General features: G+C 39.9%; 1 protein-coding gene and 1 long non-coding RNA gene across 3 annotated transcripts in view; one reads left to right on the forward strand and one right to left on the reverse strand.

Annotated features, from left to right (window-relative positions):
• Nucleotides 1-6,189: 6,189 nt before the first annotated feature.
• The window catches only part of SYN2 (synapsin II), a 198,988-nt gene continuing 182,796 nt past the window's right edge, over nucleotides 6,190-22,381 (forward strand). The window contains exon 1 of the mRNA XM_044451365.1: nucleotides 6,190-6,563. Within this exon, the coding sequence (XP_044307300.1) occupies nucleotides 6,190-6,563 (374 nt within the window). The remainder of the gene's footprint in view (nucleotides 6,564-22,381) is intronic.
• Nucleotides 12,596-22,381, reverse strand: part of LOC123034186 — a 71,477-nt gene continuing 61,691 nt past the window's right edge. For both annotated transcript variants that reach the window (XR_006416711.1, XR_006416710.1), the window contains 2 exons: nucleotides 15,049-15,183; nucleotides 12,596-13,272 (listed from right to left, as the gene is read on the reverse strand). This is a non-coding gene — a long non-coding RNA (uncharacterized LOC123034186). The remainder of the gene's footprint in view (nucleotides 13,273-15,048; nucleotides 15,184-22,381) is intronic.

Below are 22,381 nucleotides of genomic sequence, written 5' to 3' on the forward strand. Positions count from 1 at the left end.
TTTCACTAAGCAAGCTTAAACTGAGCTTCAGTTCTATGTGATTAGTTCATATATCTTTATTGTACCATGATTTGCAGTTTTTCATGAGAAAAAAATATATTTTGCCTTGACCATAGGTAACCCAAACTTTTCAGAATCAGTGTGCAGTAAGTGGCACCTAGAGCAAAATACTGCCATGTTCATTGTTCCTGTTAAGATTTCTGGCCAGCCATCTATGCCTATTTGCATGTTCAGTTTGATTCTCCTCTTCCACATTTCCATTTCCCTTCCTGCAGCAGTCAGTCAACAGTCTGTGCCCACTCTGCAAGTTCAATCCTTACTGGATAGCTTTCCCGTCCCTTTGGCTTTTTTTCCTTTAAGATTTTTGTTCTACGTCTTCAAAACTTGGGTTCTTCAAGCCAGCTAAAATTTATGAGATTTGCAGCAATTCAAAGCTGTAGTTTCCTTCAATTTTTCGAGTAAAAATGTACAAGGAGGCAAAGCTATCAAACTCAGCACGGTACATGGAATATGCTGTTTTCAAACTTATTCATCATCAGTTATATCTGTGGATCCACCCATACCATTTCAGCTTTCATTTTACTAAGCACAATATCCTAGGCACTCTAAGTTTGAAACGATCCAAATTAGTATTCTGTACTATTGTCCAGCACCAAGGACAGCAGACACTACAGTAATGGCCATTTCTTCAGCTATCAAGAAAATGCTTAGGTTTTTAAAAATCTATTGAAATGTAATTAATAGAGAGCAAAATAACACATTATTAGTAAATATCATGGAAAAACCATTTGCAAAATACTATAAAACACATTCCAGGACTTATGTTATGCATTCTTATTTGTTCTTTGATTTTTTTTCTTTTTCAAAGAATCCTCCCAGGGTTAATAGCAGCAATAAAATTACCTTCCAGACATGGGGTAGTGACTTGGTAGAACAGTTTTGCCCTTTAAAAAAAGGGCACAATTAAGATTTTTGATTGGTGCGGTTATTTAGAGCCAATTACTACTAGGATCATGTTCAGAAATTGGCACATGTGGTGTTCAGGCTTCCCAGCCTGGTGCCCTTCAGATGTGCTGGGTGACAGTTCCCATCTTCCACAACTAGCATTATCAATGGCCTTCTTTACACTTCTGGAATTTGCACTTCAACACACCTAGAGAGCACCCTAGTAGGTTGCTGCAAGGATTAAAACTGAGAAAGCGTGGGTTCAGTCCCCATTCAAACACAGAATGAACTGACTGAGTAACTTTGGGCCAGTCATTAATTTTTCAGCATATCCTACCCAATAGGATTATTGTGAAAATAAATATCTGTGTGTGGGGTTGCGGGAGGATATGAACACTACCTTATGCTCATTTAGGAAAGAATAAGGTAAACATGAAATAAAAGTAACAATAATAATTGGAATGGAAGTGATTGGAGGCCTTGCTGAGTATAATGGTCATCTGTTACGTATCTTGTACAGCCAAGCAATCTTACATGCTATTCTTGGAATACTTAACAGCAGCATCTGGTTCTGTAGAATCAGCTCTCAACCAAACCTTAAGATCTCCATTCTATGGGGTCTTTTTAAAGCAGTTCCTCACGCTCAGTAGAACTGGAATGACGTCTTTCCTCTCCATTAGGTGTTCTAGCACTGAGAAGGCTAGCTGATTCACACCCATCCCCTTCACCACCACAGCATTTTGAAAATCACTTTTGGATTGAACAGGAGAGTCATGAAGCAGATTTTTAAAAACTGCATTTGCTTTTAATGTGTGTTTTACCCTGAAAGCTGCCAGGGCAGTCATAAATTAAATTTTTATTTTTATTTATTTAAAGTTTTTATATGCCGTCCCCTTACTACATAGCCTCGGAACGGCTCACAGACTAAATATCTCACAGCTCACAGCTAAATATCTAAATACAAATTGAAAAGAAAAACTGGTACACCAAAAGCAGATGTGAGCTTCTCTGTACAACTGTACCTGATATATGGTAAAACTTTCCATTCCACTTGAGTGGATTATTCAGAGAATCACCCTAGAGTTATAATGTTTACCCCATATAGTTCAGTCATTGGAATGGGCTCTATATCACCAGCATATAAAAAGATGTATGAAGCAGTTTAGTGCAGTGAGCAACTTTAGACTATTGGCAACAATCAGCTTGCGGTCAGTTTCCCAAGGCAGCTTTAGAGTAATCTTCCATTCAGAAAACTATTGAAGCAGCTGGCACTGGTGAATGACCAGCCTGGGATACCTTGCAGAGGATATATACCTCCATAAAGAATCAATGATCAATTGATCCTGACTGGCTCTCTAGATGAATGCACATGAACATTTACCAGATGGTGACTCTTTAAAAATCCTCTTGCAGTGGATTTAATCTCAGAGAGCTGGATGTTTATTGGGTTTGGCTGCTACTGCATCATGATCAGACTGGGCAATTGACTTTCATGGCTGACATACCCTTTTAGGAAAAACATATTGACGCTACTTAGCATTCACAGCCATTGGCAGGTGACTTGCACCTGTCCTTTAAAGTGTTGGGAGGGAGGGGGATAAACCTTATAATATGTGTAATAGCAATAGTGTTTACTTTATGCATTTCTTTATTTACCTACAATGTGTATACATTTATTAGTTATATATTTAGTGATGCACACATGGCAAAACTGAATCTGTCATGTTTCAGGCACTTTATGAGAAGTTAAGGCTCTCTGAAGAAGACAATAATGCTAGGAAAAGTCAAAGACAGAAGAAGATGAGGAAGAGCAAATAATGGATGGATCAATTCCATAAAAGAAGCCCCAGCCTTGAGTTTACAAGAGCTGAACAGGCTTTCAAGAACAGGTCCTTTGGGATGGCATTGCTAATAGGGCCACCATAAGTTGGAGAAGACTTGACATAAGAACAACATCATTTATTAAAGGAATTTCTGTAAGAGTGATTTACAATTAATAAGCCTATAAGAGCTACAGAAGTACAAAATACAACAAAATGATAAAATATAATGAGAAGTTTACCAGTACACATCTGTACTTCTTGCAACAGAAATCTTGAAATGGTAAAGAACAGAAACTAACCTACACCAGGGCACAATCCCATGACAGCTAGACAGAGTCGCAATGGCCAGCTCCATCCTCAGAAGCTTGCTCCAAGGTTGGGGTGGAGACTTGGCTGTGATTCTGAGGTCATAACAGTAATGTTGGAGAAGGGATTTTGGGGGAAGGGGGTATAAAGGGGAGAGGTTCCACCAGCATATGCAGTATCAAGATTGTGCCTCAGCTTCCTCTCCTCCTCATGCTCTAGTATAAAGTAGTTAGACAGCTGAAATGGGCTACTATTTCAGGGCAAGAGAAGCATGGAGGTGACTTTTGCCTCTGTACAACTTTTCCCTTTCATAGGATGTCCATCATCCTTTGGTTTGGGCAGGGGGTTATTCCAGGAACAAATAATCAGTTAATGATCAAATATCACATGTCCATATTACAATAGTATCTGTATTAGGCCAACTAACAAATCACAAAAATGCATATACTTTTGAGATCTCCAGATTTGTTTGAGATCTCAAACAAAGAGATATGATGAAGAGAACTGAGATCATGAAAACTTGCATATTTTTGGTACACTTTTGGTTGGTCTAATAAAAATAGCACACTAATATGAATTTTACCTCTGTTTAATTATCATATAATTGCCCTTATGGATTGGGTCTTTCCTAAAGTGAGAATGAAATAATGGAAGAAAGGCAATTGTCAAAAGATAAAACATGAACCGGGATGCCATTTTTTCGTATAGACCTGACTCATGGATTTCAGTATGTTGTGTTTGCAGTAGCAGAGTGCTTAGTCATCTTGGCTAGCTTTGTCACAGTCTCCAGTGACTATGCCACACCTAGCCAGGGCTCTTTCCCTCTTTTTGATATTTGGCTCCAAATGATGCTTGAGACTGCTGCTTTGACTCACAGTTATGCCTTTGCCAAGTTTGATCAGAAAATTAAACAGAGGATAATAATAGGATTCTGGTAGCCTAAGCTAGGAACCTAGTAAGAGGAGGAATTCTAGTGATTGATAGTATTTACAACATCATGTATCCATCTTCTAGCTTACAGAAGTTTAACTTGGCATAAGAATGCCACTTTTTCACACTGCATGCTGCTACTAATATTACCTTATTTTAATGTTACCTATTTTATTATTGCTTCTATTGCTGTTGTTTATGTTTTTAAGTTGTACACTGTTCAGATAATTTGGTGGCTTAACATTTGGTTAATGCAGCACTGCTTGTTAGTGCTTCATCTAAGAAAAACATGTAACATGGGAAAGTGACATGCTAAAATAAGGTTGTTTTCTTCATGGGCCTCTTTGCAGGCCTCTTCTTGAATACATGAAAATGCAACTTTATTTTATTTCTTTCTATGCAGCTTTTCTGTGAAAAATAGGACACCCGAAGTACCTTAAAAACATTATGGATTATACAATAAAACAATATATTAAGCTATAGTAATTTAAATTTTAAAACAGAACAGAAAAGAATTAAAATTCAAGAGAGCTACTTCCAGGGCCTTTGCCTGCCAGCAAAAGGACCGCAGAGAGGAAGCAAACTTGGCCTTCTCTCTTCGGAGGGGGTTCCAGCACCTGGGGATGGCCACCAAAAAGGCCCTCTCCTGGGCTGCCACTAAATGTGCCTCTGAAGGGCCAAGTCTTGACAGAAGGGCCTTTCCAGAATATCTTAAGAGCCACCAAGGTTTAAATAGGAGGGTTTCAAGCCTAGAGGGTTTCATAACTGGCACGCCTGGCCGTTGCCAAAACCTGGACATCCAGGTTCATCTCCAGGTCCAAGAGCGAACTCAAGTCTGAATCTTGCACAGGTTCAGTCTTGATTATGATACAGGGGACCTTAATATAAATGTGAATCATGAGACAGCATTGTTCAGTGAAAGAACTGCACTGGCTACCAGATAAAGGTTTTGTTACTGAAATATGAAGGCCTGAACACATTGGGATCAGGTTACTTCAAGGATTATCAGAAGCCGGGTCCCTATGGTCTTACCAGAGCGCCACATGCTTCACCTTATGGCTGTCAAGAGCAAAACATATCACATTGCAGCTCTTGTGGTGGGAAACTCCTTAATTAGCACTAGGCTAGGGATGTACAGATTTGGTTAAATCTGTTCTGTTCCTGTGATTTGGATTGTTGCTGTGTTGGTTTTTTTCACTGACATTAGCAGATTTTTAAAACGAACAAATGTGAATCTTCTTTCACTTCTGGAATTGTGCACTACTGCACATTTATATAAATCTGAAGGAAATTTCACAGTAGGTTTACTGTGGAGTCTGCAGGTTGGACCATTAGAATCTGAACCTATTTGAATCCATTGCACATTTTTCCAACATTCCTAGACCCAGCTACACATATTGATTTGTGATTGGTTCATCTTTATTCTGTATTTTATTGTCATTTTAATATCGAAGACCAATCAATTATATTCGGCGGTACAATTGCTTACAAATGATAGGGCTATACTCTTATAGTACAACCATCGTAATAAATCGCGCTGCCAGATTAAATAGAAGAGGGTTCAGTTCTCATCCCAGTGATGCGCTTCCCTAACAAAATGGCTGGAGGCGGATGGCAGCAACCTTAGCGGAGAGGACCTCTAGGTTTTCCTGTACAGCGTTAGACGCTCATGGGGGTTTCCTTTTGCCACGTTAGATTTCCCTAGAAAATGGCATCACTGAGGTAAAACGCACAGGACGGGGTGTTTCCGAGAGGGATTTTCCTGTGCGTGTGGAGGAGGAGGTCGAGGAGGAGATTTCCCGCCGAAACAGGAGTTCGGGGCAGAATCCGGGGGTAGCAGCGCCGCCCTTCCTGGGGGTGCTCCTTAACCTCGCGAGCGAAGCCGGACGCAGCTCTGCTCGGCGCCGCCGCCTCTCCGCCTGTGTATTTCCATAGCAAAGCGAGGAGGCTTGGGCGGCTGCCACCTACAGACGGGAGGGCGGGACAAGCGGAGCAGCGGCGGCGGCGGCAGCAACAATCGCGGCGGCGGACGGCTCCAGAGCGCGAGCAGCGGAGGCAACTTCAGCCCTTTCCCGCGCTACGCGCCCTAGCGAGACGGCGTGCAGAGCCTCCGCCCGGGCAGCGTCTCCCGTCCGCCCGCCCGTCCGTTCCGGCTGCTGGTCGTGCCTCCTCCCTTGGCGGCCAGATGATGAACTTTCTGCGGCGCAGGCTTTCGGACAGCAGCTTCATCGCTAACCTGCCCAATGGCTACATGACCGACCTGCAGCGGCCAGAGCCCCAACAGCCGCCGCCGCCGCCACCCTCGTCTTCCTCGGCGGCTCCGTCCTCGGCTTCCCCGGCCTCGGAGCGCAGGCAGACGCAGCCAGCGGCGCCTCCACCGTCCCAGCCCTCGCCGCCACAGCAGCAGCAGTCAGTGGGCAGCAGCTTCTTCAGCTCCCTCTCCAACGCTGTGAAGCAGACGGCGGCCTCGGCGGGCTTGGTAGACGCCGGCTCGTCCTCCTCAGCTGCAGCCAAAAAGTTCAAGCTGCTCCTGGTCATCGATGAGCCTCACACGGACTGGTAAGCTGCAGGTCTCTCTCTCCCCCGTCCCCCTCCCTCCTTCCCTGCCCCATTTGTAAATATCAGCCTGTCAGGATGGGTGTTAAGTCCTCGCTCCCCGCATCCCACCCCTTGTTTGGATCGACACAGAGCAAACAAGCCGGCGCTGCCTGCCAAAGGCGACATGGCCATGCCCGCGCCGAGGGCTGGAGGGAACGCGCAGCGGTTCACGAGGCGTCCTTCTCGGCTGCACTGGCGCCCACTGGGCTGCAGCGAGGCCCGGGGGAATGGCCCGAGCATCGTTAAGTCGAGGGGAATGCCAGCAGCGGGCGATGAAGCGACGGGTTGCCTTGGCGCTGGAGGGGCAGAGGGCCACCTCCCAACTTCCTGCATGCAGAGAACTTCCACACAGGGAGCAAAAAAGCAAAGGAGAAAAATCCCCCAACACAAAAGCATCAGAACTGCCTGTAGATTGTCACATGGTACCATAACACGTGTGCATATTTGGCTGGGAGTACGTGCGTTGCGAAGTTACTGCTGATTGCAGCTTCCCGGCTGGGGTACACTTGGTGAATTTCACATACACAGCGTCATTGCAAAGGATGATTCCCTGGCAGATGCCATGTATTTCTTATGCAGTGAGGGAAATAGGCCTTATATATTGCAATGGAATGGTGTTGTTGACTGACCACCCAAAAGATAATATAGCTGGATTCTATTCAATGGGCTGTTATTCTAAATTAAGTACCATTCCTTTGGGTCCTGCGTTGGACACAGCTGCATAAGACAGAACATGTGAGTTCACATATACATGGTCTCACATACATGCAGTTTTAAAAACATATTAATGATATTTGGAGATTTGCCAACATATCATGAACATTTAAAATGATCAGTACATTTCTATTTAAATATCAAGCTGTTTAATCATTTATTATCTTACTGATTATGTTCCAGATATGTAACTTATCTTAAGCTGATCTGCAGTACTGACAATGAGATTAGTGACATATTAGCTGTGTGCCCATCAGTACTGGTTTAACAGGTGAAAACAGTCAAATTTTTCTAACACCCAGAATTTAACCTGTAGACTGCATCTGAATGCAAATTCTCAATTATCTCATTCCTTGGGCTAGATCTTTTTCTTGATGCTCTGAAAAATGTTTACATAATGAATTCTGAATGGTCTAGGAGCAGCAGATGCTGCAGCATACTCAGGCTAAGCAGGTGTGTATCTATTTAATCAGCAGTCTGCACAGATGGGTGCCCTATGAAAGATCAGAAAATATACACAGATAGTTCTAAAAAGAGCACAAATGAAGTCACCAGTTATATTCTAGATTATAACACACACAGAGAGATAATAGTTTAAATTCCATAGCTTTCATGTTTACTTGCCAGCCATGTTCACATATCTACTCTGGTCCACAAAAGTTTACGTCATAATAAATTTGTTAGTCTTTAAGGTAGGTGTTGCAGGACAGTACAGTCCTTTATATGTGTGCTCAGAAGTAAGATCTGGTGTGTTCAATACAGTGTTAGGCAGATCTCTGCATACTTAAATACAAGTAAGTCCCATTAAACTCAGTGGAACTTCTGATTTTCTGCAACAGAGTAAAAACAGCTGGATGTTTTATAATATGCATGAAATTTGAGGTTTGTGAATAACAAACATGTACTCACAATCTGTCATTATCTTTTTATCTGCATGGGCTGTGAAATATGGTCTTTGTTGAAAATAAAAACAGAAACAGTTAATGATTCAGTATTACACTTTATTTATTTTAAAACATCATGAGATTTTTAATGAATGATGGTATAGAAAAACTTTAAATAAATAAATAATATTTCTATACCACCCTACAGCTGAAGCTTTCTGAGTGGTTCACAAAGTACTTGGTAACTCTGTCCATTTTTTAAAATTTAGTGTTATGTGTAAATGATAGTTCTGGACCACAAAGCATATTGCAGAGGCAATATGACTTTTTAATGCCTAAAAGCAGTAGTCTGAATCTAAAGGGCAGTGCTTCCACTAGTTATGGTGCAACTGACGTGACGGCTTATAAAGCCTGAAGCAGAGTCCAGCTCAGGTCTGTGCATGGCTAATAACCATGGAAGTTAAATGGAAGCTCTGAGTTCAGAGGCGGTATAGCTTGGAATATCAAATACTGGTGACAAATAATATGAGATGATCCTTATATTCATGTCTTTTTTTGCAAGTTTTTAAAGACATTTGGATAGCTGCTGTTGAAAACAGAGGCTTCTTGGTCTGATCCACTAAAGCAAATCTTTTCCACTTAAGTTCAGAATGTTAAATGTTTCCCAAGGTGGCATATCCCTTTGCTTTTGTGCATCAACGTATAGTATGTATTTTTCCACTTGCATCCTGATGCCTGTCAACCTTTTTGCATTGCCTTCTGGTATGCACATTTTCCATTTTCAAAGGCTTTTTGATTCATTGGAATATTGTGGTTTTCTGTGACTGTTCTAACCCCCACCCCCATCCTGATCCCCTGGGTTTTCAAGATGCATATAAATTATGGCTTAGGAAAACCTACCTATGTTATAACTCTGTCCAGCTGAGGTCATATTTGAGCTTGTCTGGATAACAGCTATTTTGATTCTGAAGGTTTTGTCATTTGAAGTTAGAAGGTAAGCTCAGGGTCTGCAGAAAACCTGCTAAAGTTAAACTGAATTATGTTAACGAGAACTTGTGCTGTATATGACATAGAATATGTTTGATTCACTAGGAAATGAATTGTCATTTACATTTATGGAAATAATACAGCTATTTGTTTGACAGTATGACTCAATTTACAAGGCAGGTGTATGGCCTAGGTTTGCTCATAAGAATTTCATTCTTCATGTTTGAATTCATTAGTAGATGTTTATGGTATGTGATATTAATATGATTCATTATATATTAAATGGAGCTACATTTTAGAAGGCATTCTTTTAAATGAGGCTCCAATGTAATCATAATTTTATAATATATAAAATATTTTCCAAGTCTTTTTTCACTATAAAATCATACTATACTAAAAATATTATTTGCTGTTTTTATTCATTTAAAATCTGATATTAATTTTGTTAGTCTTGAATAACTATGCACTTGAACAAACATATTTAAACCTACAAAACTTATTCATCTGCAACCAGTTTTACTGCTTGTTTAGAAGTGGCAGTTGCATGTTTCTGTAATACATATATTGCATACAATGCAGTGAATATCAGTGATTTCCAGCTTTAGGAGTGAAATCACAAATGTAGAGTAACAGATGATTTGGTATAAAAGATGCTGTATATTCTATACAGAATGAAACTAGTGTGGTAGCCTAGTTGACTGATCAATAGCTGAACACCCAGCAAAAAAGAAATTTAGTCAGACCTTTAATAGAATGCTAGGTGAGCAGGGGCCAAACGCTTTGCACAGTTGCAGACCATTTAAACACACATGCAGGGAATAGTGAAATGTTATTCTTTGCCTCTGAAGTGTGAAAATACATAATTCTGTTTATATAATTGCGTTATGTCTGCCTCATTAAAATGTCAACAGTATCCAGTAATGATAGGGTTAGAATATGAATTGAATTAGAATTTGATTGAATTAGAAGTGATTGAATTAGTATTGTAATAGGAACATTATCCCCTCTTGTAAATATGTCTGTTTTGATAGATACAATGCTGTTTCTTAGTGAAGCAGAATAATCCTGGAAATATTTTACACATCACTGGATTGGACTGAGCTATGAGTAAAAGTGACGCACAGTGTAATCCAGAGCATGTTTGCCAGTAATAAGTCCCACAGTGATCAGTACGTGTTTTTAGAGTTGCAGCTTAGGGTCACTATCTAATGTGTACTAACCTGGGACTAGATCCTAGGAAATACAGTTGAATTTATAGTTGAAATATAGAACTGGCCTATAAGTTTCTAGGTTGCAGCATGTTGCTGGATCCCAGTTAAATGTTGTTACTTTTTTGTTACTTTTTGTTTATAAAAAAGTATAGAGCCAAGCAGAAGCAGACATTTCAGTTTGATGCCTCCTACCCTGTGGTTATAAAAAGTTTACCTTCATTACCCTCATTTCCTAAGAACTCAGCAACAGTTTAAGTAATCCTGCTCTAGATAAGGGGAACCTTTCTTTTCAAGAGAGTCCCACCATTCTAAATAGTTGATAACAGTAGTCATTGGTGAAACCTTTTAATATCTGTTGGCTTTTTGCATGAGTCTATTTGAAGGTAAAACTACATCCATATAAAGAGACAGAAACATTATTATGGAAACACAGAAACAGAGCTTCCTGGGGACTTCCTGGGCCACCTAGGAAGGGGCTTCCTGGGTCACCTAGTCTGACCCCTGGCTCCTGCCGGCTCCCCTCACAACATGCCCACCAGGTGCATGTCCAGCCTGTTCTTGAACACCCTCACTGATGGGGCTTCAACCACTCCCGTGGAAGCCCATTATAAGGGCAGAAGATTTTATATGGTGGTAACAGCAGGGGATTGGACTCAGTGGCCTTACAGGTTCCTTTCAACTCCAGTACTCTGTTCTGTTTTAGAACAGGTTGTTTTGTGATGTCCTTTAACATAACTACCTACCTGTTCACATATTCTACACTGATAAATTGTTGTGAGAGTTATTTATAGCCCACCTCGCACAGTGCCCTAGGTGGCTTACATAGTCTCAATCCACTCAGTTTTATCCTTAAAACAACCCTGTGAGGTAGGTTAGCTGAGAGTCAGTGACTAGCCCGAAGCCACTCATTGAGTTTTATGGTTGATGGAGACCAGATCCCAGATCTCCCAGGTCTTCAGTCCAGCAGTTTAACTACCATGCCATACCACAACACATTGATTTTGTGAAAAATATGAATGCAACTGAATGCAATCATTTACATAGCTCCAGGGGAAAAGGGTAATTATGATATATGGTCAGTAGAATCAGGTTGGAACAATAAATGAGCTCAGCTGGTGCTATCATATAAAAATTGGTTTTGTTATTCTTGCTCTAATAGCTGGAGATTATGCTTGCTTTGAAGTATGATGTTGCATATAAATATTATTCCTTTCTTCAATATTAAAATATTTAAGATTAGTTTTAGCATTATTTATATAATTTTTTCTTCCTCATCACTACATCACACATATATTAATGTAAGTTGAAATTTTAGTCTTTGATATACATTCATAAAACTCATATTATATTTGCTTTTTAGCTGCACAGCTAATTAATTTTGAAGAATGCCATGATAAAGCTATTGCTTTCTCCCCTGCCAAAATAAGTTCATACTAGTGCATCTGGTTTACAATTCATCATAGTCATTTAGTAGCTTTTTATTATCATTACTGTTGAGTAGTCTACATTTGTAGCTCTCGAAATATTAGAAACGATTTCTTATAGGATTTCTTACTTATTCATGTAAGCTGTCCTGAGGCTTTTGCAATAGGACAGCATATAAATATCACAAATAAATAAATAAATAGGAGAAAACAAAGATAAATTAGAGAACATGATTTAATATCGAATTGGGGAAGGGGTTGGAAACGGATTTTAGGCCAATGTTTGGGCAGTACAGATGATATATAATTGATTAATCCAAAAGTTGAGATACGTTTTGGGTACTGAAGCTTAATTTTCCATCCTCCCCATGCAAACCTTTGGGTTCCAGAATCACCTTTGGTTTCCAGGATTACTGTTGGGTATCCGAATAATCTTACTGCTATGTGGAACTGAGAAAGGGCAAGTTCTTAGTATCTTTTTGACATATCTGTTTTTCTTTCAGAGGAACTGTAGTAAACATTGGAAGGACCAAAGTCCCAATAGTAACATGAGGTGACCAAGTGGAGCTCAATAAGGGATTCCAGCAGCAGTTGTAGAGAAAAAATCCAGTCATGCTAGATGAACAACTGTAAGCCTCTTGACTTGCCAGGTCCAGGTTTCAGCTCGTGCTAGCCACAAAGTTAGTCATTTAATTGCCACTTAGGGGCCAATATATGCTGAAACATTCACTGCAATGGGTGATATTAAGATTTAAATAAATGCTGTCAGTTGGTGGTGGTATTAAATTTCTTTATTTTGTACATTTCTATACTGCTTTCTGCCAAGGAACAAAAAACAGTTTACAATTTTAAACATGGAAATAAACAAGCAGATGTTGCTAAAAAAAAACCTCTCTAACATCAGAATATAGTTAAAGACAAGTAGAAAAAATAGTCTTAACAAACTGAATTGCATGCTAAGATTTCTGGAGTTATGTAGAAGTATATTCTGTTACAATCATAGTATCTTGATATTAAAAATCTTCTATGTTATTGGAAAGACAAGGTAAATAAGAATGTTTGCATTCCTTTCTGTTTTTAAATACCTGTCAAACCCCTTAGTTTCTGCCTCATTGGTAAACAAGTCACGTCAAATATTTTAATAAGAAATTGGCACATACTGCTTATACATTTTACCAACTCTTGTACTGATACCAGATAATAGTTTTGGAATGTGTTGAAAACTTTCTAATTTTCTATTTGTGGTTTTGTAGATGAACATTGTTGAACATGGATATTATTCCTGGTAGCAGCAAGATGAATCAGATGGAAATGGATAATTGCTTTCAATTCAGTGTATCAAATGACTTCATTAATATTCAATTCCTTAGTGGCATGAATCCATTGCTTCGTTGGATGGATGTACATATATGTACATTTGTGAAATTCTACGATTGACAGGATTTCTGTACTGAAAAGAAATAATGACATCCCTTGAGAAGTTATTTAAATATAAACTTGCTTTTACATGAAGGATAAGAAGAAAATATTGTTGATAAGCATTGACAGTATATTATCATTGGCTTTGAAGAAAGGAATATTTTGCATTCACATTTGTCAATTTGCTGCTGATATTTGACAGTTCAGGGTGGATATAAATTGATAACATTTCTACCCCATTTCCTTAAGAAAATTGGATTTTTTAAGTTTGAAAAAATATATATACTAAATTTGCCTTAAATAATTAGATTAACATGAAATAATCTGGGTATGAGCATATTAGCTGTGCTGTTGATCTCTAAACTGATATATCTACACTAGGTACATTGAATTAAAGTAGTCACAATAAATACGAAACCTTGCTTTGACCTGTGGGTTGTGCAGATTTAATTATTTATTTGTTGCTTTGCTTTTGTGAGGGCAGGGCCTGGCAGAGAAAGAATGAGAAAGAAGGCACAGAATTGCCCAGTGTGCAGTCTCCTACTTGGGACTGAGCCCCATTTAACACAATGAAACTTACTTCTCAGGAGACATGTATAGGACTGGGCTGTTAACCTCAGACCAAAAGGAATATGCTTGTAAGGAAGACCTTATATGGAACTATTTTAAAGGAATTCTCTATATAGGGAAAAAGGGAAAACATGCAAAATACATAGAGTGAGACAAAGAGATACAGTCTCATTAGAATAAAATAATGGAAAGAGTACTTAAGTTACAAAGTGTGGTGGTTTGGTGGGTCTTCAGTGTTCAAGAAATATATGAAAAGGTTTAATTGGAATCTTGCTGTTTTAAATTGCCTTGAATTAAATCAATCCATCTTTGTAGCGACCACAGTTTTATGCTTATACAGTGGCCCTGCTTGCACAATCAAGCAGTCCTGTAGTATATGCTGGTGGCATTTTAAGTACTGAGATTATAATTGCAGTAGACCAAACCTAGCAGGGTTAAGTTGTACAAAGGGCTGTACCCTTGCAGGTTGCTCCTACCCAGTTTTGGGTGACGTGGCTGTTTCAGAGCTTTTTGAGGGGTGATTAACCATCTCCCCTTTTGGATAATGTGAAGAGCTGCAGTTGCAGATTGAATATTCAGGACAGTTCCTCTATGAGCTGTGATGGTGGCGTGACCCCTGTGAGGAAAAAGCAGTAATCTGTAGCCTCTGGTTGTGCAATTTAATCTGGGTTGCACCATGTTGATTCCCCTGTGGCTGAAGATTTTAACTCAACATGGTCATGTTTGGTGCCACTGTGAGACATGTTTGGGCAGCTGCTGGATCCAAGCATCTTGGAAAGGTACACCTGTTCCTCAATCGAATAGCTGAATGGGGAAAGAACTTGGCAAAATACCCTGGAAACACTGAGGTAGCTGGGTATGGGAAGTAGAAAAAAGTATCGGTGACTGGGAAATTCATCGTGCTGGAAGACACCCTAGTACATTACACCAGAATATTATCATTGGTGCAAAAGATTGTAGCAACTGGATCTTACGTGTCAACAGGGCAAACTTCTCAACAGTGAACCAAAAGTTAATACAGTCAGAAGAATGTGGATTTGTGAACCTATGCTAATGCCGCTGTCATACTTAAATTTACTAAACATACAGTGGGACTTAATTCTGGATAGGTACACATTTCTGTAATTAAGAAAACCAAGTACATATCGCAATTTAGAATATTTATACCTAAATTACTGTGGATGATTGCAAAATATATTTTAAGAACTCTAACTTGTTTAGGAAAGCTTTTACTTACTGAGAGCCTGTGTTCACTTTGCAATTGAGTTTGTGAAATAATTTCTAAATAATTACTGAAATTGATCTGGGGCAGATGATGTACTTTCATCTTTGCTTTTTCAACTGGCATACGTACTCTCTTTCTCTTCATTCACTAAGGAATAAACAAATAAGAACAAACATTATAGTCTGATACCAGAGCACAGAGAAATAATATTTAGACCATCAAACTCCCAATTATGATGGTGAAACCTGTCCAGATTCAATTCACAATAGTCAGTGAGGATGCGCATTATGTAAACATAAATGAATATTGATTTTGCATAAGATATTTTTAACTGCACAGAGAATCCACAAGATGGAAAGATAGTCAAGCATTTTAGTACAATTTTAAACATCACTTTAATTCTAATCAGGAGTCTATTCTGGAATAAAACGAAAAAGTAATAACTGTTAGGCACTTGTTTAACTAAAGTCTGTTTTGGCCCCATGTCCATTTCATGGCTGTGGGTAAGGAGAGCGTGCTTGTTTGGAAGAGTCCTGGTGCTCAAATCATGCATTTCATCCATCATCCATCCATTAAACGTTTTGTATGAAATATGAGAATTTATTGAATATAAATAAATATAAATTATTTATATTTAAATAATAAATATAAATAAATAAAGGACTGTGGTAATCCTTGCCATGTGATCAAGGTCAGTTGATGTTTCCTAAATGGATGAAGGGATACTAGTATGTCTGGAACACTTTTCTTTATCAGCCTGTCCAGGCTGGTGGTTAGTGCCATTCAGGCCATACCTCCAGTGTCTCACTGGGATTAATATCAGTTTGCTGGTACATGTCAGAAAGAAAGCAGTTTGAGGTGCACTGCAGCCATCAAGGGGAGAGAAAGATCTGAGCTTTAGAGCTGTGCAAGTGAAAGACTTGCAGGGGAAACTGATGCTGCCTTACATAATATCTCTCTGGGTGGTTGCATGATGTCTACATTTGTAAATAAAAGTATTGTAAAAGCTGCCATAAATGTCAGTGTGCTCATATCAGCACATTACAGTTAGAGTTGCGCTAGTTTTGCTGCAAGCATCTATGTTGCCAGTGCAAAGGGGCAATATTACAGTTGTCCTAAAGCACTTGTGTATGTATTTTGCAAAGGTTAGAGCAGAAATTGAGATATAGAAGATGAGAAATTGAGATATAGAAGCTGCTGTTCTGCCTGTGAATCCAATATCCAAGAAAGGTGTTTAACTCAAAAATCATTATGTCAAGCGATGCACATCGCCATGAAAAAATGTACACTTTCCACAGACATACAGTGGAAATGTAAACTTTCCACAAGTGTCTGTCTTATGACAAACTAATTGTTCAAAATGTATCTATGCAGGCAGTGGTGTCTTTCTAATGCACTGGCCAGGAAAGGGAATTATATCCCATATGAACTGAAGGCCTGAAGTGGGAGAAGTGGCATCCATTCAGACAAAGCATGGCTATGAAATTATGGCGTAACCACTGCTTTGATCATTAATTTGTTGTTCTAAAATAGATGAGCTTCATGAGCACTGCTTTTCTGCATAAATTACCTGGCCTGTCATGCTGCTGGTGAGGGTGTTACGGTCACTTTCACCAGCCTCCTCACAGTCTGTTTTCCTTTCACAGATTTGCCATTCTGCTTGAGAAGCAAGGCTTAGCTTGGATTCTGAGCTTTCATTTACAAAGAAAAAGCAAGGCTCTAATTCAGGGGTCTCCAACCCAGCACCTGTGGGCACCCATGAAGGTGTCCCAAATGTGGTATCTGTAAGCTCTGAATTTTTCAATTATGTTTCTGTTTTTTAAATATAAGTACATGAATTTCTATGAAATGCATACAGTGTTCTAGCAATTATATGTATGATGTAATAAAAGCAGACCATATATCCAAATAAATATCAATTTCAATTTTTGTCTATATTCCCCCTGTTCATATATCAATTGTTACATGATTCTTGATCCATTGCATTATAGGAGCTAAGTGTTTAGCCTTCCCATTTAGTAATATCAGCCCTTTAGTTGTCAAAGGACTCAGAGAGCCTTTTCCCCTTCCATTTATTAGTTTCCATGAAGTATGTATATAGTTTACAAGATTGTATATATCAGTGTATTTTAAAGAATGCTCCAGTACAAAGTTTATCTGCCAGCTGTTAGCTGAATTAGACAGTCCTTTACTAAGGGGATACTGCAGGGTCTAATAGAAATGAAACACAAGATTTTGCTGAATCATGCTACCTAAGACCCATAGAAATAGCAGAGAGATGTCAAAGCGTCATTCTGAAGATCAGGCATTTTGTGGTGGTGCCCACAGCAGTTTCTTAAATTCCTTAATGTGTTCATGCGTCCAAAAAGAGTGTTGGAGTCTATAATTTCAGAGATACTTGATGAGGTTAGCAGGCAATATGCTGCCTCATTGCTCTGTAAGAAGCAGGCTTGCTCCTGCCTTCTAGCCAATGGCTGCTATTGTGATTGGTATGTAATTGACTAATGAAGTGGTACAGCAACTACTTGTTTCTTACCGTTCAGGATGGTAGAGAGGAATTTTATTGGGCTGAGTATTGTCTGGATTGGTTAGTACAACTCAGATGCGTGCATGGTGAGTGAAGCCACGGAACTGTGGAGGGGAAGATCAGGCGTTCTGGATTGCACAGATGGAGCCTGACACACATACATAATGCAGGCAGCATGCACATTTTTTTTAACTTGCATGCATATTTTTTAACTGAGAAGTAGTGGGATCTGTCAGTGCAATTCTGCTTTCTCCTGCTACGCATGCCCATTCATTTACATATATTTGCTAACTAGGTTTCCTAGCCTGTTTTACTCAAAGGAAATCGCTCCAAACTATTGTGTACTAATCCCAGGAGTCATTTGAAATTACTTCTTCTGCAAGCACCCCACTATGGTGAATGCACTATCAGTCTAGATTCTGTGGCTTTATCTTGTGGGAAAAACCTGCTATGTGGACAGACTTGCCTTGAAGCTAGAGAAATAGAGATAGGAGTTGTTGGCCTCATGATTTCAAGCCTAAAGATTTTATTATTGATATTCATTCTAATATATTAATTTCTGGAACTCTAATTATAGTTTTACATCTTCAGTCTTTGGTTTCAAACCTCATAACTGATAACATGGAGGGGAATGGTAATTGGTAGTGTTTTGTATAAAATTTCAGATTAAGTAAGGAATGTCCTGAAGTCATACTATTAGTGATATAGAAAGTTATAGGAGAATTCTGAAATGATGATAGTATTGCAGTTGGCCTCCTTTTCTTACAAATGTTTGTCATCTGGACCTGGAAGCTTCTGTGCGTGCCTTTTTTGTGAAGGTTAATGCTTCCTTAAGTGTCAGATCATGCTGTAGAATCTGGTGTCCTGCTCTTTGGCCTGTATATCTGGGAAGCTGTAGTGCCATTACAGCTATAGTGTACACACCGTATAAGAAGCGGCTTGGAAGGCAGCTACTTGACTGAGCAAAAGAACTTTAGGTTGACCTATTTGCACAATGAATGAAAGTCACTCCACATGCATGCAATTTCACTTAATCCACTTCACTAGTTTTTACTGGTTTCTGCACCATAACAACTGAAGACACTAGCAGATGATAATAGATATCACTATACTGTGAAATCTGAATCCTGCTGATTTCGGCAGATCAGCACCAGAGCAGGCCAGCCCATTCTTGTTGTCATTTGGTGTTCATAAACCTAATGCACTATGCAAAATTGATGCAATGACTGAGCGCCTCACAAGAGTGTAATGGTTATGCAAATGCACTTAAAACAACTTCCTGCATAGCCAATGTGTGCATGCTGAATAGTTACGTTTTTCATTTAGATTCTTCTAAACATTTTTCTTTATGAATGCATTTACTTGGTAGAAAGACCAGGTACAACTTGAATAAATACCCTTTCTAGACAAGGCTTGCCTAAAAAGCGAATAAAATAGATATACAAAGAGAAAAAAAAAGTAATGTTATAACAATATACATTGCAGTGAGATAACCATTCTCTAGCTATATTAAATCATAGTTTAGTCACTGTGAAAACAATTTCCAGATCCATGGTAATAAAACATTAATAAAATAAGTTCATGACCAATAAAGCACATGAATTAAAAGCAATTCGAAACAGATGCATTTTCAGTACATTTTTAAATACCACAACTGAGGGGGGCAAACACATGTCCCTTGGGAGGGTGTTCCATAAGGTATGGGCCAATGAGGTATGAGAAGCCTCTTGGATGGATTAACCCATCCACTTAATCCAACTAAGGTGACTCACTGGTCTAATTCTTATGGCTGTTGCTAACCCACTATGAGCTGGGTTGTTGTGTTGTGCATTTTGCAAAGGTTAGAGCAGGGTTGTTGTGCTGAGTTGTGTTGTGCAAACCCAGCAAGTTTGGGTAATGAGTAGGTTAAACACGGGTTGCTTAAACCTTTGCATAATTTATGCTTACTGGATTTCCATGATATGACAAATTCCAAGCAGGTGATGGATATGCAAGATAGACGTGAACATAGCTGTATGCACTCTATACATACTCCATCTTTTAACGGGTTAAATAACCCATGCTGGGCTGCTGTGTCTTGCAAACCATGCCAAATCATGATCTTAAGAAAGGGCAGGCTTGTATGGATAGTTTTAATGAAACAGTCCCCCCCCTCCATGCTCCACCAGTGATGTCTTAGTGCTCAAACCTGCTTCACATATATACTGTATTCTTTTCAGTAGGCAGTTTTCATTTTCTAGTATGCCAGCAGTAGCCTACCCAGCCACATTGGAGTGCTGCCACTTCTTGGTTCCAGCAGCTACAGAAGAAGAGGCTGGACACTGACAAGAGGCCGCCTTGACTTCTGCAGTGGGTTAGTCCCCCTGCCCTTTGGAGATCTGGTTTGAAGGCTGCCTAACCTACTTTTCCACCTGGGAATCCATAACATCAGATCAATGGATTTTCTCCATTGTGGAGAGCAGATACAGCATTCAATTTGACATTCTTTCACCTCTCAGTTCCATGCACTTGATGCTGCCTTCTCCCATGCTGGTGGAGGAAGTAGCCATGTTGCTGTTGAAGAGAGTGATCTAACCAGTTCCTTCATCTGATTATTTATTTATTTATATCCTGCCTTTTTCCTACAAAGGGCTCAAGGCAGCTTACATCTCCTCCTTCATCTTATCCCCACAACAACAACCCTGTGAGGTAGGTTGGGCTGAGAGTGTGTGACTGGCCCAAAGTCACCCAGTTGGCTCCATGGTTGAGCGGGGACTAGAACCCAGATCGCCTGAGTCCCAGTCCCATGCTCTAAACTACCACACCACACTGACTCTCATCTCATCTGCTGTCCATTATGGTTTCTACTCATGGTACATTACCATACTTAAGAAGGATGGTGGCCTCTGTCCCAACCTTGACCTGAGGGACATTATTTTCTTTATTCTACATGAGAAGTATCGTACTGTCTTATTGCAAAATCTTCTGCCATTACTGTGCCATGGTGACTGGTTTACCTTGATAGATTTAAAGGATGCATATTTCCACATTACCAGCCAGCCAGACTACCAACATTTCCTCCAGTTCCAGGAGGAAGTAGAGGACCCTTGAATGGGACTGCATCTAGAAGTCATTGCAGAGCTCTTCCAGACGTGGGCCATCCTGTTGGTAGATCTTTTCACCATTCCGACCAATTCAGTGTGCAGCAGTGTCTGTTTCCAGTCCTGCCATGGCTCAATGGGAAATGTGTTCCTTCTCCACTGGGAAAGGACCTTGTTTTACCACAGTGGACTTTGCCTCTTCCCTTGGAAGGTCGTCTTTCTGGTGGTGATCATATTATACAGGTGAGTGGGTGAACTTTGTGCTGTGCACATCGACACACCTTTCCTTATGTTCCACAGGAACAAGGCAGTCCTGTAGTCTGTCCCCTCATTTTTCCTGAAGGCCATGTCATTGTTCCATTTAAACTAGGACATTGTTTTACCAGCATTCTTTGCAATGCCATCAAACCTGGTAGAATCTGCCTTGCATACACTGGATGTTTGCAAGGTGCTAGAGTTTTATTGGTTCTGCACCAAGCCCATCCACTGATCCTAGAGACTGTTCGTATGTTATAGCAAATGCTACAAAGACAACCCGGTTAGTCCTCAGAGGCTTGGACACTGGGTTACTGCAACCATCATGCTGGCCTACCAGATAGACTACAGCTTTCTGAGTGATCCAGGCAATATTGCTCCTTTGGTAGAGTGGTCCCATCTGTGGTCCTCCACTGATGACACCTGCTGGCATCTGTCTTGAAGTAAGCTTGCCTTGTGTGATGCATAGAGACCATTAAGAAGAAAGTTAGGTTGCTTACCTGCAACTATTGTTCTCTGAATAATCACCTGTGCATTCATACAACCTGCCCACCAACCACACATTGGGGTCGACAGCTTTGGTACCATTGTTTGATTCATTCATTCATTCATTCATTCATTCATTCATTCATTTGGGTATTTCTATCCCATCCATTACGGTTCGTTTCCGGATGGGTTTCCTTCAGATCCATATCCTGATGGTATGGGTTGGCTGTTTACTAGGAGGGTTTTCTGCTAGAACAAGTCCAGTTTGGAAATCTTACCAACAACAGGCCCTGTGCAGGCACAAAGCCTGTGTGTGAATGCACAGATGGCACTAGAAGAACGATAGTTCCAGGTAAGCAACCTACATAACTATACTCCAGTTCTGATAGGAACAGCTTGCATCAACTAGTTCTAATGTAAGAGATAAAATTTAACATGTACATTTAACATGTACATATGAATAGGCCACAGTATCATGCATGTTTCATATATGGAGGGACTTCATAGAAGGAATGGATGCTGGACTGGAACCAGGGAGATCTGGGTTCCCATTCCAATTCAGTCACAGGGCTTAGGTTGCCTTTAACTAGTCAATATCCCTTAGCTAAAATAACTGTTGTTGTGAGTTTATTTACTTATTTAAAACATTTCTATGCCGCCCCCATCACAACAAAGCCTCGGGGCGGCTCAAAAAATACATAAAACATACATAATAATAATATAATAATTTAAAAGAAAAGAACATAAAAAAACCCCCGGTGCATTCTCGGCTATTTTTAAAATCCTAATAAATTCAATAATTTAGCAATTAAAATAAGTTTTAAATAAAAAGGTCTTAGCCTGGCACCAAAAAACAAATAACGACGGTGCCAGGCGGACCTTTCTAGGGAGCACATTCCATAGATGGGGCACCACCGCAGAGAAAGCCCTCCTCCGGGTACTCACCCTCCTAATATCATTCACAGAGGGTTCCCGGAGAAGGGCATCCGTTGCTGAT

This window comes from Varanus komodoensis, unplaced genomic scaffold, assembly GCF_004798865.1.
Source record: "Varanus komodoensis strain SLA01 unplaced genomic scaffold, ASM479886v1 scaffold6_2, whole genome shotgun sequence".
In the NCBI taxonomy this organism is placed as follows: domain Eukaryota; kingdom Metazoa; phylum Chordata; class Lepidosauria; order Squamata; family Varanidae; genus Varanus; species Varanus komodoensis.